Source organism: Trichosurus vulpecula, chromosome 3, assembly GCF_011100635.1.
Source record: "Trichosurus vulpecula isolate mTriVul1 chromosome 3, mTriVul1.pri, whole genome shotgun sequence".
In the NCBI taxonomy this organism is placed as follows: domain Eukaryota; kingdom Metazoa; phylum Chordata; class Mammalia; order Diprotodontia; family Phalangeridae; genus Trichosurus; species Trichosurus vulpecula.
In genome coordinates, this window is record NC_050575.1 from 19639581 (window position 1) to 19657903 (window position 18323).

An 18323-nucleotide genomic window follows, 5' to 3' on the forward strand; every position below is an offset into this window, starting at 1 on the left:
TTATAAAAAAAAAAATTCTTGTATCCACCTCTGTAGGTGCATGTTCTCTCCCCCGAGGTAGATTGGAAGGTCCTTGAGGGCAGGAACTATTTTATTTTTCTCTTTGTAACCCTAGTGCTGAGCACATAATAGAGTTCTGTCATTTCAGTCATGTCTGACTCTTTGTGACCCCATTTGGGGTTTTCCTGGCAAAGATACTAGAGTGTTTTGCCATTTCCTTCTCCAACTCATTTTCCAGATGAGGAAACTGAGGCAAAATGGGTTAAGTGACTTGCCCAGGGTCACACAGCTAGTAAGTATTTGAGGCTGGATTTGAACTCAGACCTTCCTGTTTTCAGGACTAGTGCTTAATCCACTGTGCTGCCCAGCTAATTGGAAGAGGCTTTAGAATCACAAAGCCATAAGAAATGGAAAGAATGTTAAAGATTAGTATAGTCATCTCATTGAAGGTACTTGCCTAAGGTCACAGTCAGTGTTAAGAGTTGGGACCAGAATCCACATTCTACCTTTGTGCTTTCCAAGGACTGTGAGAAATGTATCTGTCCAATTACAGCTGAGCAGAGGATGCCCATCCTTAAACGCAGTGCCATCTTTCCTTGATTGTGTGTGCACGGATGTGTGTACACATGCAGGTGGATTTTAGGACTCTCTCCTCCTGGCGCCAGTAGGTATATGCTCCAAAAATTCAAATTCGTTTTGATGTAATAGAAGCCACAGAAAACTTGAAAGTACGTGTTAGCATCTAACATTACAGGTAAATACTACTCGGGGTTAGCATTGTCTGAAATTGTGTCTCTATTTTAATAGATTCAGTTTAATTCAATTTAACTAGCAACTAGTAGGGCAGCTAGGTGGCACAGTGGATTGGAGTCAGGAAGACTCATCTTCCTGAGTTCAAATCCAGCCTCAGACACTTACTAGCTGTGTGACCCTGGGCGTGTCACTTAACCCTGTTTGCCTCAGTTTTCTCATCTGTAAAATGAGCTGGAGAAGGAAATGGCAAACCACTCTGGTATCTTTGCCAAGAAAAATAGAATGGCTTACAAAGAGTTGGACAAGACTGAAACCACTGAACAGCCACAACAGTAGGTACAAAACCACATTATGTTCTACGTGTGGATACAAAAATGAAATCAGTCCTATTCTTAGGGAGTTTATGAGCTAAAAGGAAACGAGGTATAGGTAGGGTATGAAACAAAATATATCAAGGGTCAAAGGAAAGTTTGAAGAAGGCGAAATCATTTTCATCTGAGGAGAATCAGGGTGGGCTTCTCAGAGGAAGTGGCTTATGACCCTGGCCATGGAAGAAGTGAAGAATTTCAGTAGGGGGCAGCCTGCACACATATATGATGGCAGGAGAGAGCAGGATGTAGTTGGGGAACAGTGAGTTTGTTTGGAACAAAGACTCTGGGAAGGAGAATGAAAAGGAAGATTGAAAAGGTAACTGGAGCCAGATTGTGTTGGGCCTTAGATGCCAATAGCTACGAGAAGTTTCTGGAATAGCTGGGCTGAATTTTCTAGAAGGCTCATTTGTGCCATTTACCAGCTTTTTCTCTCCTCCCCAACTTGGAAGAGGTTGGTCGCTTATGCCTGGCACATAGTAGGTGCTTGATAAGTGTTTATTGATTATTTCCTTACTGGAAGGGGAGGACCTTCCTAAGTTGCCCCCCAGCCAAGAGCAAGGGCAGCATCTGACTCCCAGGCTAGGTAGATTATCTATTCCTTGGGATGAATTGCAAATTCAAAACAGAAGCCCCAGAATTTGATGCCCTCACCTTACCCCCACTCGCAGCTGAACTCTGGTCTTCTTGCTTTGTTTTGTTTCCTTCATCTTTGAACAATCCCATGATTATCACTCATGGATTTGTAATGTCCTTCATCAAATCCATGAGTCATAGACTCCAGAGAATCTACCTGGGACCTTGGGCAAATTTCTTCCCCTCTCTGGGCCTTGGTTTACCCATTGGAGAAAAATGAAGATTGGACTAGATCAGGGGCTCTTAACCCTTTTTATGTCCTGGATCCCTGTGGCGGTCTGGTGAAGCCCATGCACCCCTTCTCAGAATGATGTTTTTGACTGCATAAGATAAAATACATAGGATTACAAAGGAAAAGAATTTTATGAAATATAATTGTCTATCCACCTATCAACAAGTTCTCAGTCCCCAGGTTAAGAATCTGGACTAGAGGGTCTCTGATGTTCTAGGACTGGAACCTTAGGGATCCTTTATTCTTGTTTTACAGGCAGAGAAACAGGCCTGGAGGTGACTCACCTAATGAGTCAGGGGAAGAGTCAGGACTAGAGAGTCTAGGTCTCCTGACTTTCAATTCAGGGCTCTTTTTTATACCATATTCATTACTTGAGCTGCTGGGATACAGATTTCCAGGTCCTCGAGGTCTGGAGCCAGAAGTGTATGTTTTGGTTTGGTGCCCATACTCGGCCCCAGCTGTGGATGTGGGAAGGTGGTGATTTGTTCTGGTGCTCCTGTGGACAAGGAAGGCGTCCTCTTTTATGGGCTGTCTGGGCGGATCCTCCTCTGACTGTGGCCTGAACAGTGCCCTCCCATGGTCCACCCACTTGGCAAGGGATCTTTGGCATTACTCCCTGTCCTAGAACAGTTTGAGAAATCCCTTGGCTCTCTGATGATTGGTATGGCTTATGTGACAACCAAGACTTGGAGGTGACTTTGTTGCATGGAGTGGGAGGTGAAGGGGGAAGGGAAGGGAGGAAGAATTTATCAGTCATCTCCTATGTGCCAAGCACTCTGCTAAAAGCTTTGCAACTTCTCGATTATTTAGTCCAATAGCTTTAGGGAAGCTAGGTGGCACAGTGGATAGAGCCCCAGGCCCAGAGTCAGGAAGACCTGAACCCAAATCCCACCTCAGACATTTACTAGCTGTGTGACCCTGGGCAAGTCACTTAACCCTGTTTGCCTCAGTTTCCTCATTTGTAAAGTGGCCTGGGGAAGGAAATGGCAAGCCGCTCCAGTATCTTTGCCAAGAAAACCCCAAATGGGGTCACAAAGAATCTGACGTGACTGAAACAACTGAATAACAAAGGAGGTGAACCCTCTGTGTGTGGTTCCAGTTCAGTTCAGTTCAGCCAATATTTACTCTCTTTCTATGGCATGACCAGCTTGTTTCTGCCTAGACTACACGGGAGGCCAAAGTAATAGAATGTCACAGTTGGAAGAGACCTCAGATTGCTGAGGCCAACCCTGAGAGGCAGTATGGTTATGTAGAAACAGGGCTGGCTCTGTAATTAGAGGAGCTGAGTTCAAATCCTGGCTCCGCTCTGTTTACCTTGAGCAAATTATTTAACTGCTCTGGGCTTCAGTTTCTTGATCTGTCCAATGATGCAGATGAACTAGATAACCTCCAAGATTCCCTCTTGCTGTAAGTCTGTACAGCTAGGGAAAGTGAGTCCCAGAAAGAGGAAGGCACTTCCCTAGATAGATCGCTGCGCCTGAAGTCAGGAAGTCCTGAGTTCAAATCCAGCCTCAGACACTAGCTGTGTGACCTTTAGGAAGTAATGTAACTTCTCTATTTGTCTCAAGTTTCCTCAGCTGTAAAATAGAGATAGCATGTGCCTTCCAGGGTCATTGTAAGAATCAGAGGAGATGATATTTGTAAAGTGCTTAGGACAGCGTAGGCACTATATAATTTTTTTTTGGTTGATGAGGTCCTTCTGATTCCAGAACTGGCACTCTAACCGTTGCACCACCTAGCTGCCTTATATATAAATATAAGATGGTTATTGTTACCGTTATTCCCCAAAGTCACAGAGCAAGTTATTGGCAGAGCCAAGAATGGAATCAAGTTTCTGAATAGAAACAGGATAAAACATCTGTATTCCTTGGGGAAGTTTTGAAAATTATGACTCTTTTTCTATCCACCCAGACTCAGTGACAATACAAATATAATTCTGCCTTTTAAAAGAGTAATTCAACTCAGTTAATGAAGTGTCTTGCTAGTTCTAAATTTTTTTTCCAGGCTCAGATTGGAAAGATGATTTTCCACTACCATGTGCTGAGATCTGTGGAGGGTGTTCAAAATGTTTACATTTATAAAAAGTCCCTGGGAGCCACCCCTCCCCTGCTTTCACCTGCTTTCACCGGGTGACTTTCCCTCTCTTTAGCTCCATCTCTGCCCGCACCCCCTGCTTGTTTGTCCAGCACTCTTTTCCCTGTGCTGACCACTCGTTGCCCTTGGAGTTCTCCCAGTCTAGAGGGGAATGGAGATAGAGGAGGAGCAGACCTAGACCCCACCCTCAGGGAGCTGACATATTTACCATGGCTGCATCTCCATATGGACATGTTATTTCAGGGTCCTTGCTGCTGTGGGCTTCCCTGAACAATGAGAATGAGCAAATCTGGAAATGCTTTCCTAATTCTAAAGCTCTATACAGATGTAAGAGACACTTACACACACAATAGGGGTGACGGGAAGTCATATAAAGGAGAACTCAGCATGGGATGAGGTAGAAGACAGGGTATGGAGTTTAGAACTGGAAAGGTCCTTATTAAGCTCATAGAGCCCTGATCAATTTGTAGAGGGAGAAACTGAGGCTTGAGAAGCTCAAATGGCTCCCCCTCCTCCCTGCCTCAATTGCCTCTAGGTTAAAATACACTTGGTCCCTCAAGCCCTTCCCAATCTTGCTCTAGCCAGCTAACTCTCCTTCAGAAACTCCACCCCCAGCCAGACCAGCCTATTTGTTCTTCCTTAAACAGTACATTCTGCCTCTGGCTCCTGTACTTTTGTACAGGTCATTCTCCATGACTGGAAGTCACTCCCTCATCACCTCTGCCTTTGGGTGTAATCCCAAGCTTCCTTCAAGGCTCAGCTCAGTTGCACCCTTCTACATAAAGCCCATCCCAATTGCCTTCAGCTGCTAGTGCCTTCAGCCCTAGAAATTACTTTGCATGCATTTTCAGTTTGCTTTTCTGTGTACCTGTTGTTTCCTTGCATAGGATGTAAGCTTTTCGAGGGCAGAGACTATCTCATTTTTATATTTGTATCTCTAGTGCCTAACATGGTGTCAGTACTTACTTAATAAATGGATCCAGGGGTCAAGAACCCTAGGACTGTTCCTTCTAGATGTGCTCATGTGCTTTCTTTGTCCTCCTTTTGGAATAGGCATCCAAGGAGTTAGGTGTCCCTGAGACAGATTCTGTGTCTGGTGGACCCTCAGTTTAGTGTAGTAACAAGACCACTGGAATTGAATGAATGAATGAATGAAGAGATGGGTTAGGTTGTACAACCAATTAGTGGCTGAACTGACAAGAAATCAGGTTTCCTATCTCCCCCAACCCTCCCATTGGCAATTGAGTGCAGGGAATGGGACTGGAAAAATGGTTAGGGAATGGATACAGAGACAGACAAATAGATAGATAATAGTGGCTAGCATTTATATAGTGCTTATCTCATTTGATTCTTGCAATAACCTTAGGAGGTAGGGGATATTCTTATTCTTATTTTATTTTTTTCTAACAATGTTTAATGACAAAAAATGAAAGGATAACAGAAGAAAAACGAAAAAGATCTCAAAATATTACTCCGACAATTTTTTTTAACCATCAAAAATGGTGGAATCATCCCACTTTCACCCTCACATCGTAGTTTAGAGATGTTTTAGGAAGGGAGAAGTATCACTAAAGAGAGCAGAGACAGGAAAAGCGTCTGCATTAGATCAAGCGCATATACAGGAGATTCATGGTGGAGGAAACACAGTGACGAGTGTGTTAAGGGGTTGCTAGGCAAGATATCTGAAGGTTATTCTTATTTTATAGGTGAGGAAACTGAGGCTGAAATAAGTTGAGTGAGTTGCCCAGGGTCACGTAGGTAGTATCTTGAGTTAGGATTCAAACTCAAGTCCTCCTGACTCAGGTCCGAGGCTCTATCCGCTGCACCACCCACCTGATTATTATTTATTAAACACTTACTATGTATTGGGGGTGCAATTAGAAGCAAACAAGACAGACCCTGTCCTCAAGAAGCTTACGTTCTAATGGGGGAAGACAACACATAAAGGGAAGCTAGAGAGAGGGAGCACCGGCACCGTGGAAGACTGGACCCAGGAATGATAAGACAAAGGCTGACCTGTCTGAGTTGAGGGACCCTGGACAGAATCCAAGTCACCAGTGGGGAGGTGATGGTCCAAGTAGAGGTAGCACGCTGTGGATCAGTCCAGGAAAATAGTAATAACCACAATAATATGAATACTTACAGCAATCCTTTAGGGGATCCGTGATCGCAGTGGGGTGGGTATCTTCTCATTCTTTGGTGCAGATTACAGCCCATCTACATGTTTGCTGATGAACTGACTGACCTGCATGCTCTTTCTTGTAGATATCTCTCCTCAGATCCCCCTGAGAAGATCTGCCCAATGAATTGCTAGTGCTTCTCTAGTCCCTTGGCATCCTCCCTGGATGTCAGTGTAGCCCTCAGGCTGGCCCTCCATCACTACTTGGGTCGGCTACGTCACCAGCCCCTCCTCTGTTTTTGGTCCTACATTATGCTTCATTATGCCAGTGAGATAACTACAACTCGCATTCCTATTACACTGTAAGGTTTACAAAGACTCTCCCCCCATGACACCCCTGTGACATAGGCAGCGCGGGTGCTACTTCCTGTATTATCAATGAGAATCTTAGTGGACTTTAGGGACCATCGAGTCCAAAATGCTAATTTTACAGAACTGAAAACAAACCCAAAGTCATGCAGCTAGTATATATTGTACATGTGATTTGAACCCAGGGCTTTTGACTCTAAATCTCAGGGCTCTGCACAATCATTGTCAAGAACAGTTTACATATGGATAAGAAAGCTCTGCCAAATATCTGGTCCAGCGCCCTCATTTTCAAGAGGGGGAAACTGAGGCTCTGCTTTAGAAGGGAAGAAATTTGCCAAAGGTCACAAGGGAATAAGTAGCACAGTTCATAGGAAACAGTGTTGGAAGGAAGTTTAGAGTTCACCCAGGCCAACCTCTTCCTTTTACAGAAGAGAAAACTAACCTTAGGGGTCTTCCCCTCAGGGGGGATGGTGGATGAGGTAGAAAATAGCTCCTAGAACATTGGGCCAATAATACTCTCTTTGTGTATCTTCCTGCCCTTGTCCCAAGAGAACCCAAGAAAGGCAAGATGCGAAGGAGGTGCTTCCTAGCCTCAGTCACCCTGGGGAGAGATGAATCACAATCTTATCTGGTGTTCAGGGTGGCACTTCCTGGCAGCCCCAGTGCCCACTGGCAGAGTGTGGGGGAGTTTGCTGTGTGAATCATGAGCCCTCTGCTAGCTTCCACCTGTCCAAGTCCCAACAGGCTGCAAGAATCAGGCAGTGCTAAGCCATCAATGAATCACTGGGTGCATGAGTTATTGCAGGGGAGGCAAGATAGCATTGTAGAAAGAACCCTGAGCTGGGAGTTGGGGAGACCTGGGATCTGGACCCCGATTTTGTCATTCACTCGCTCTGTGACATTAGGAAAAATCACTTCCCATTTCTCGGCCTCAATTTTTCTCATTTGTAGAATGAGGGCTGAGGGGAATGGACTTGGACAGTGGTGTCAAACTTAAATAGAAATGGGGACCCCTATCCCATAATAAGAATTGCTGTAGATCACATGTTAACTTAGTTTTAAAATGCGGCGTTATCTATGTTTTATTGTAGTTTTATTTATTTTGCTAAATATTTCCCAATTCTGTTTTAATCCGGTTTGGGCTGCACGCAAGAGTGTTGCAAGCCCTATGTTTGACACCTCTGGACTAGAGGATCTCCAAGGCGCCTTCCAGCTCTTGGATTCCAGAATCTTGGAAAATGGAGTTCGAGGCACAAGAAGAGACATTCTCTTCACCTGTCTCCCCACCCCCTTCCACATTCTGCTCTGACAGTGTTCATTGCCTTTGAGTCTAAAAGCCGGACTGGGCTTTCTTCCGGTGCCTCCCACTTCACCAGGATTTTGTGAGGAAAGTGCATTCTAAACCTGGAAGTATTGTGGACATATGAGTCCACATATGAGTCCATATGAGTCCATATTTGATGATGATGATGATGATGGTGATGATGGTGATGATCACGATAAGTTATCATTATTCCTCCAGTTCTCATGCCCCTTCAGCATTTGCTGCCTTGAACCTTTTTTAAATTTTTTTTTAGCACCAAAGTATGGTTTGTTTTACATCATTTCCTGTTGGTTTATGTATTTGTTTTATGCCATCTACTAGGCCTTAAGTTCCACAAGGGGAAGGACCGGGTTGTCCTCATCTCTGTTGCTTTTTTCTTTCTAGATCTCTATTCTCCATCACCTTTCCCCCTCCCCAGCCCCCCTCTCTTTACCTGTCATCATCTAGCTTTGGTGCTCCAGGATCAGGATAGGAGCAAAGTGAGACCATCTAGCAATTAACAAAAGAAGGTTTACTTAGTCAGGGCCATGGGAAGGATATTTGACCAGGAAATACAGGGTTGATTCACTCGACCAGAGCTTCTCCGCCTCTATCATCCCTGCTAATGTGCTGGTCAAGCCTGAGGGAAAAGCTTCTGACTCTTGACTCACTGACTTTTGTATATGGGACACCAAGAAGTTATGTCAGCAGTTTAGCCTCATGGGCCAATTAAGTAAATATCTTTTAATGAAAAACTAGCCTAGCCTGTGTGGGTTAGATTTTGTTCCTGCAATATCCCTAATACCTCGTGTTCAGTAAAGGACAGTAGGCTTCCAGAGATTATAATGTCAGTTTAATGCAGACTCTGACAGCCCCTCCCAAGCTGGGAAGGCCTTGAGTGCAGGCCCAGCAATAGACTGTTTAATCTACTCAGGCACAAGCTGACCTTCACCGAGTGCTCAAAGTCTCACGAGTAGAGGATTAGCTTTCAATTGACAGATTTTTTTTTCTGATGATTTTTTTGTTGAGTTTTTTCAGTTGTGTCTGACTCTTCATGACCCCATTTGGGTTTTCTTGGCAAAGATACTGGAGGGTTTGCCATTTCCTTCTTCAGCTCATTTTTACAGATGAGGAAACTGAGGCAAATAGGGTGAAGTGACTCGCTTAAGGTCACATAGCAAGTAAGTTTATCCGAGGCTGGATTTGAACTCAAGAAGAGTCTTCCTGACTGCAGTCCCAGTATTCTCTCCACCGCACCACCTAGCTGCCCATTTTTTGGCAATAACAAAAAACATCCTTATAAATCTGTATAGACTTCCAAGATCCTATGGGGCGAATTTTCCATTTTACCAATGAAGAAACCGAGGCCAGGCAATTTTAATGACTTGCTCAAGGCAACAAGGATAGTATCAGAGGCAGACTTTGAACTCAGGTCCATCGACTCAAGAGTCAATTTTTTCCCCATTGTATGATAATTGCCATCCACCGAGGAACGGACGGATAAGTCATAACTCTGTAGAAGGAGAGCCAGTGGAAATAGAATTGTGTCTGGGGTCAGAGGACCTGAGTTCGAATCCGAGATCACCGCTTTGAAGATGACCACGAAGTCCGGTCCTCTCCTGCCTCTACATCTCTACATCTGTGATTTCCCTCCGTACCAAGCGTAAGACCTCGCTCGTACCGGCCCCTGGGGAAATACTTGTATATTAATTGACTGTGGCTCGCTCAGGGTCATAAAGCTAACTGGTCACAGGATCCCCATCGCCTGACTATACCTGAGACGTTGAGAAAACCCAGGTGCCTCTTGGTGCGCAGACGACAGAACTGCTGGGGGTTTCCCTGGCTGGGCAGAGAGCCTAAAAGAAACTAGCAGCTTTCTGTGTCACTGTATTCTTTGGCCGTCCCGATGTTTGATGTCTTTGATGGAGGGAACTCCGGTGTGATGACTCCTCCCACCGAGGCAGATCGGCCGCTCGTCTGTGACTTAGAGTCTAAGAGATTTGCCTAGGCGGCTGAGGGGTTGCAGGGTCACACGGTGTATGCTAGAGGCAAGATTTGAACCTGGGTTTTCTTGACTCCCAGGCTGGCTGTCTATATACGCTGCCCCTTTGCAAAGTAAGGTAAAATAGGGAGGGAGAAAGAGTGCAGGACTTGGTGACAGAAGAGGACAGAGGGGACGCATTGTCCCAGGAAGATTTCAGTGTCCCGTGTAGACTTACCGAGCACGGCTCTCCTTAGGGCCACTCTGTACTGGAGTCATTTGCCATTTCCTTCCTGGATCTTCCATGGATGCTAGGATACTTAAGGGACACACAGTGACCATACCGCTAATGGATTCTTGGAGAACCAACTGATTGCTTCAGGTTGCTAAGAGATTAATTGGCTGTGAGGCAAGATCAGGGAAGGGGACGTTTGTGCCCATGGCTAGGCTTCATGGCCCCATCAGTTGAAACCCTTAGCATTGTCCGTCCTATGACTGTCTCTGTGCTCTCCTGGTTTTTCTCCTGAGAATGGCATTTTAGGAGTTGTGGTATTGATGTTCCCGAGGGGTGTGTGTGTGTGTTTCTGTGTCTGATGGAGGCAGCCTGGTATAGTAGGAAGACAATTTGGAATTAAAAATTAGAAGACCTGGGTTTGAATCTTACCATCGGCTTTACTGGAGGGAATTTCCTCCCTCTGTTGAAATCCAAAGCCTGCATAGAAAAAAGAATGCTTTAAACTTGATTCAGAAGCAGCTAGGTGGTGCACTGGATAGAAAATTGGAGTCTGGAAGACGAGTTCAGATCCAGTCACAGACACTGGCTGTGTGACCCTGGGCAAGTTACTTAACCTCTGTTTGCCTTGATCTACTAGAGGAGGAAATGGTAAACCCCACTAGAATCTTTGCCAAGAAAGCTCATAGATAGTATTGGCATGCTGTGGTTCATTGGGACACAAAGAGTGAGGCACGACTGAGCAACAACAAAGACGTGCTAGATGTGTGATATTGGATAAGTGAGCGTCTCTCTCTGGACCTCAGTTTCTTCATCTGTAATGAGGAGGTTGCACCAGCTAGTTAACCTCTAAGTCTCTTGCAGCTCTAATAGTCTGTGGCGGTTTTCTCTGCTGCCTTGGAGCGGTTACTCTGGCACAGCGGGTGCCTGTGCATATGTGCGTGTTTGCACAAGGGGTGGTGGCCAGAGCCTCTGCACTCTGGAATTCTATTCTTGGGGGCCCTTCTTTCCACTTAGGGATGGTCGTCAAGTTTCCCTGATATTTCGTTGTTTCTGTTGTTGCCTGGGATTTTATTAAGTGCCTTGCGTGCTGGGCAGGAGAGGCAGAAGGATGGAGTGGACAGAAAGCTGGCCTCTGAACTGGGACTTCTTGGGTTCAAGTCTTGCTATTGGCGCATATTTGCTATACGAACCTAACTTATCAGTCATAGCTAGCGTTTGTATAGTGCTTTAAAGATTTTTTTCTTGGAGGGTGAGGGAGGCAGGGCAATTGGGGTTAAGTGACTTGCCCAAGGTCACACAGCTAGTAAGTGTGTCAAGTGTCTGAGGCTGGATTTGAACTCAGGTCCTCCTGACTCCAGGGCGGGTGCTCTACTCACTGCGCCACCCGGCTGCCCCTGAAGATTCCTTAAAAAGCACTTTACGTATGTTATCTCACTGGGTCCTCACAATAACCCTGTGAAGTAGGTGCTGTTATTATCCCTGTTTTACAGATAAGGAAACATTCTGAGAGTGGCAATATGACTCGCTTGGGGTCAAGACAGCTAGTAAGTGTCTGAGGCAGAGTTCGAACTCATATCTTGACCTGATTCCAAGTGAGGCACTCTAGGCAAATCTCAGTGCTCTTGGCCAGCAATGTCAAACTTAAATAGAAATGGGAGCCACTGAGTTCACACAAGGTTCCTGGAGGCTGCGTATTGACTTAGATAACTATATGTTAATATTATTTATGTTTCATTGTATTTTTATTTATTTTGTTAAGATACTTCCCAATTCCATTTTAACACAGTTGGGGCTCTTGGGAGTACTGTGGAGATGGGGTTGACTAGCCAGGGAGGAATCTGGAAAGCCCCTGTAGCACATAAGTGTTTGAGCTGAGGTCTTAAGGAAATTGGAGATTCTAAGAAATGGAGGTGAAGAGAGTATTTTGGACTCAGGGGTTGGCCTGTGCAAAGCCACAGAGATGGCAGCTGGAAGGTCATGTGTGATAAAGCCAGTTTGTCTGGTCCATAGAGCAAGTGAGAGGGATTAATATATAATGAAGCTGCAAAGGAAGATTGGAGCCAAATTGTGAGGGGCTTTACCTGTCAGACAGAAGAGTCTGTATTTGACTAGAGGTAATGGGGAGCCATTGAAGTTTCCTTAGCAGGGGAGTGACATGGTCAGACCTGTGCTTAAAAAATGTCACCTTGGAAGCTGAGTGGAGGATAGACTGGAGAGGGGAGTGACTTAAGGCAGGGAGCCCAGTTGTGTGGTCTTTGCTTAAAGTCCAGAGGAGAAGTAATATTAATCTGAATGAGAATGGTGGCTGGGTGAGTGGAGAGAAGGGGAGGGGGAATGATCAAGGATAGCACTGAAGCTGCTGACTTGGGTGTCTAAAAAGCTGGTGATTACTCTCTCCCCGCCAGGAATAGGGAAGTTCCAAAGAGAGGTGGGCTTTTGGGAAAGGGTCAGCTCTTGTTACTATCCCAGTGGCTTATCTACTTTATGACTTCTCAGGAGTGAATTTTAAAATCTCTGAACTCTCTGCCACTCCTACTTCCACTCTCACACTGGCCTGCTGGTTTTTCTTTTTCTTTTTAATCTTCTTTTATTTTTTTCTATAATTTAATTAATTTATTTTTAGTTTTCAACATTTACTTCCATAAGTTTCAAATTTTCTCCCCCTCCCTCCCCACTTCCTCCCCAAGACTGCCTTGGTGGTTTTTCCCTAGGCTCAGCTGGTATGAACTCAACAGGAGGCAGTCTCATTTTACCATCAGAACAAGGGAGCTGGGTTCCCAGAGGTGAAAGGGACCTCAGGGTCCAACCCATGAGGGGAAGGATAGTTATATGAGGGCAGCAGCTCTCTTAACTAAGCTTTATATCTTCCCCAGAGCCCATTCCTAAGCACAAAAGTCTTTCTACAGCATCCCTGATAAGTGATGTCCACATAAGATACCATCTGAAGGAGGCAGCTGGTGGCTCCATGGACAGAGCTCTGGCCTCACCGGCACAGTGCCTGGCACATCAGAGGCTCTATAAATATGCCTATTCCCTTCCCAAGGCAGCTCATTCTACCTTCTGGAAGCTGTAATTTGTAAGGAAGCTCTCTTTTCATTGAGTTGAAATCTGCCTCTCAGCAACTTCCCCTACTGTTCCTAATTCTTCCATGCTTGAAGACGGCAGTCACGTCTACTCCAGACCTTCTCTTTGTCAGGCTAAACAGCTTTAGTTGTTTTAGATGGATAGTTTTGAGTCCCCTCCATTATCCTGGTTTTTGTCCTCTGGACACAATTCAGCCACTCTGTGTTTCTGCCTCCCCAGTGTGATTCAGTGGAAAGCATCCTGTCTTTGGAAGCCTGGTTTCTAGTCCTGGCTTGGCCTGTCTGACTTTGGGGAAGTCACAGCCTCTCTAAACCTCAATTTCTTCAACTATAGAATGTAAGGTTTGGATTATAAGGCCCCTAATATCCCTTCCGGCTCCAAATCTTTGATCTTAGGATGCTAGAGGCAACTAGGTACACAATGGATAAAGCCCTGGGCCTGGAATACGGAAGACCTGAGTTCAAATCCAGCCTCAGATGCTTACTAGCTTTGTGACCCTGGGCAAGTCACTTAGCCTCTGCCTGCCTCAGTTATCTAAACTATAATATGGGGGTAATGATAGCACCTTTGTCCTAGGGCTGTTCTGAAGATCACATGAGATAAGTATTTGTAAAGTGCCTGGCGCGTAGTGGATGCTTCCTTCCTTCTGCCAAGCATGACCTCCAGAGCGGAATATGGCATTCCAGATGCGGTCTGATCATGGTAGTGCACAATGAAATCGTCATTTCTTGGCCTAAACACCATGCTTCTTTCTGTTAATGGGGCCTTAGATGCCATTAGCTTTTTGGGCTGTTAAATTATTGACTTACGTCCCCTAAAAGGCCTGAGTCCCTTCCCTTGGATGACAGTGACATTCCCCCAGACCTGTAGTTATGACGTCGGATTCAGGTTAGAATAGAGATCTCTGATCATCTGTTATCTGGTGATGATGCTGGGTCAGTAGATAGGAGTCTGATTATTAGAAGGCTTTGAAAGATACCTTTAATGTGGGTCACAACCTTTTCTATTACACTGGAGAAACAGAAGAGGAGAGGGAAGAGCAACCTCGCAGTCAGATTGGGCCGGGAATGATGGGGTGAGAAAAATTATGACCCTGTTCAAGGTTGAGCATACAGTAGGCACTTAATAGAATGGAATTGAATCTCTAAATTTTCAGACATATGACTACCTTGTGAAGAGTGAATTTCCCATCGCTGAAAGTACTGAAGCAAAGAGATTTTATTCAGAGGACCTTTCCAATGGGAGGAGGCATAGACTAGAGACCTCTGAGGACTCTTAAGATTTTTCTGATTCTCTGAGATAGATATAATCAGCAGAGGGAGGCCCTAGGTGCTGTCTGAGTCTGACATTCCTCTTGTCTTTCCCTGGGGATTGAAGGACCTTGGGTAAGATGTTCTGATTGAGTCACTGTTTATCTATCAGTCCATTTAATTAAAAGCCAGGGGCTGGTTTGTAGGCAGGAATTAAGGCCTATGTGTAAATATTTTCCCCTTGGAGCCATAACTCTTGGAAAACTGGAAGGCAATGGCACATCGACCCTCGTTTGCTGCCTTATCTGGTCTCCCAGCTGAGACAGAATTCCCCTGTTCGAATGATCCTGGCCCCTCCATTGTATGGGGACTGATTGATGGCAGGACAGGGGGGCAGTGAGGAGTGCCTTTAGTATTCGCAGGCCCTGTACCCAGGCCTCCCTGCCTATCTCCCGAATCAGCCACTCCTACTTCCCTTGACCTTGAAATTATCATAAATACATTTTCCTTATTTTATTAAAAAAATATAAATGCCTTGTATTTTAATAATGGAGCATCTAACTACCTTCCATAATACTGTGCTGAGAGGCAGCTTGGTCTGCTGGAAAGAACCTGGGACTGAAAATCCAGAGACTAGGGCTGGGATCCCTCACTAAGTTGCTTGTGACACTGAGCCAGTCAGCTAACCTCACTAAGCCTTTCTGTCATCATTCCTATGTGATGAGAGGCTTGGTCTACATGACAGCCCCTTCTAGCTTTGGCATTCTGTGTTCTGTGTTCTAAGGTTCTGATATTCTATGTTCTGTGAGTTAAACCCTTTTATTTATTTGTTTTTAGTTTTCAACATTCACTTCTATAAGATTTTGAGTTCTAAATTTTCCCCCCACTCTAAGCTGGTGTGCAATCTGATATAGGCTATACATACATGCAATCATATTAAACATATTTCCACATTAGTCATGTTGTATAGAAGAATTAGAACCAAAGGGAAAAACCACGAGAAAGAAGAAACAAACAAACAAAAAGACAAGAACATAAAAGAGCAAATCGTCTGCTTTGACCTGCATCCAGACTCCATGGTTCTTTCTCTGGATGTGGATGTGGATGGCATTTTCCATCATGAATCTTTTGGAATTGTTAGATCCTCGTATTGCTGAGTAGAGCCAAGTCTAACAAAGTTGGTCATCGCACAAAGTTGCCGTTACTATGTACAATATTCTCCTGGTTCACCCCCTATTTTCACAACCCTACTCTTCCGTGACTTCTTTGACCCTTCAGACCTGCCCTCTCTGTTCGCTGTAACCTGATGTCATCTGGATAAGTGTGTTTGAGGGAGGGTGAAGGTGGAGGGAGGCTGGAGATCTGGTGTCCCCCTGGCAGCCAGTACCTTTTGTTAAACAAATGCAGTGCAGTAGGAATGTACTTTCCTGGACACCAGTTGAATGTTTTTAGCTTTGCTGTGCTCTGCTGTTAGGTGGGGTGGGGTAGGGGACCAGACTTGGAGATGAGCTGGGTGAAGTGTGACCTTGGGGAACTCACACTGCCCTGGGGGAGACAGGACATATGCACAGGTTTTGCTAGTGACAAGCACAGGAACCGTACAGTCAAGGGTGAGATGGGGTGTCCAGAGACTGGAGAAATGGGTTTGGACAGGGACAGTGGGAAAGATTTGAATGAGGTAGAATGGATGCAGGGCCTGGAAGAATAAGCAGGATTTGAATGAAGGGAATGGCAGTAGGAACAAAGGGGAGCAGCAGATCTTAAGCCCCCCTAACACAGGACAGAAACAGGGACTCGGTGATAGCTTCTCCTGTTGAAGTCTTCAAGAGCCTTATTTCTCTGCCCAACAGTCAACCATGAACTCATTCTGAAGGCCAGTATGAACAAACAACTTATGGTGCACAGTAACATGGAGAGAAATGTTGGGGTTCTACGGCTCTATCCTGGGATTACTGCGGCCATGGTAAGCACGGGCACTGGGGCTTGGGAGGGTGCCTGAATTTCTGGGATGATCAGGTCAAACCTCATTGAAATGGATGTTATTATTGGTCTGCCTTCTTTTAAACATAAGCAATAATCAAAATATAGGCTGTCAAGAGGAAGCCGGGAGTAGTGAGTTGAGAGTTCACATCTTACCTCGGCCAATCTCACATTATCTGTGTGACCCTGGGCAGGTTACTTAACCTCTCAGTGTCCCAGAGCTCTCTTAACATCATAACTTGCAGAACAATTGCCATCTACACTGGTGTTGGGCATTTCTTCACCAGGAGTTCTCTACACTGATGAAATCAGAGTTTTGGTTTCAAAAAAAAAGTCAGAGTTGGAGGAGACTTTAGAATCATGGTCTGCCCTTATTGAGTCTGCCTCCTTCTTCACTAGGTCTGTTCCAAATCTTTTCATTTCAATGGTTTTAGAATAAGGGGCACTGGTTCAAATCTTAGTTCTGCCACTTTACTGACTGTGTGATCTTGGGCCAGTCATATAACTTATCTTGGTCTCAGTTTATAAAAACGAGGGGGCCAGACTTGATGACTTCTAAGGTACTTACACACATTTATGATCCTGTGAACTATGCTGACCCTCCTTTAACTCACACTTAAAATAGATGCTCCTGCTTCCCTGGAAAGATAAAGGGCATCTGATCCAAACTCCCTTCTCCATCATCCTCTGTGCCTCAAAACTTAGAAGTCTCATTCTCCATCTTCTCCTGACCTTCTCCTGTCCTTTGGCCATAGAAGAAGTGGTATCTGTCCTCCTCACTTGGGCTCCCCAGGTCCTGCTTTTTTCCGTGCCAATCTCAGTCAACCCTATGACTCCAGCCGCTCCCCCTGGATCAATACTGCCTTGTCTTTGTTTCCAGTCCCAATTTCTTGTCTGAGCTCCAGACCTTCATCTCCGTCTATAGGACACCTTCATCTGGATGTCCCACGAGTGCCTTGACTGTCCCCCTCAAGCTGCTTTTCCTCTGATGGCAAGCATTGTGGTCCTTCCATTCACGCAGGCTCCCATGTTTGTAACTCTGAGGTTGTTGAATTGTTTCAGTCGTGTCCGACTCTCCCTGACCCCATTTGGCAAAGATACCAGAATGGCTTGCCGTTTCCTTCTCCAGTTCATTTTGTAGATGAGAAACTGAGGCAAATAGACTTCAATGACTTGCCTATAGTCACACAGCTAATGAATGTCCGAGGTCGCATTTGAACTCAGGTCCTCTGAACTCAAGGGCCAGCACGCTTCACTGTGCCACTTAGCTGCCCAAACTCTGAGGTTACCTTTGACTCTTTTCTTTGTCTCATCTTTCCCATCAATTTCCAAGACCCTTGAGTTATCTCTTTAGTTTCTCTCAAATCCACACCCTTTTCTCTATTCCCACTGCCATCACCCTAACAAAAGCTCCTATTACCATCTACCTAGGCTGTTGCAATCATTTTCTTAAATATCTTCCCACTCCTGTTTTCTCCCCCTTCCAATCCATTCTTCTTCCTATTGTCAGAATAATCTTTCTTACACACAAATCTGTCCATATCACTCCGGCTCAAATCTAGTAAAATTTGTACTCCTTTGTATAGCATTTGAGACTTTGCATCTGGAGCTTCCAGTTCCAACCTTGTCTCATATTACATTCTTTCATACACCCTTATGTTTCAGCCAAACTGCACTGTTTTCTCCCTTCCGGGGAGGCACTGCCTTCTCCTGCTTCTGTACCTTTGCCCTTCTTATTCTCTAGGCCTGGAATGTCCTCAATCCCTGTTCGCCCATTGAATTTTACAACTCATTCTCTGTAGACCAACTCAAATGCTGCCTCTTCCAGGAAACCTTTCCTGATTCCCCTGATTGGTAGTTCACTTCCTCAGTCCTCACATAGTACTTTGTTTCATAAAACTCTCTTGCATTTATTACAG

At 45.1% G+C, this 18323-nt stretch overlaps 1 protein-coding gene across 1 annotated transcript in view; it reads left to right on the forward strand.

Annotated features, from left to right (window-relative positions):
• ASPG (asparaginase) overlaps positions 1-18323 on the forward strand; it is a 126262-nt gene that overhangs the window by 37651 nt on the left and 70288 nt on the right. Inside the window, exon 7 of the mRNA XM_036752602.1 lies at positions 16275-16387. Within this exon, the coding sequence (XP_036608497.1) occupies positions 16275-16387 (113 nt within the window). The remainder of the gene's footprint in view (positions 1-16274; positions 16388-18323) is intronic.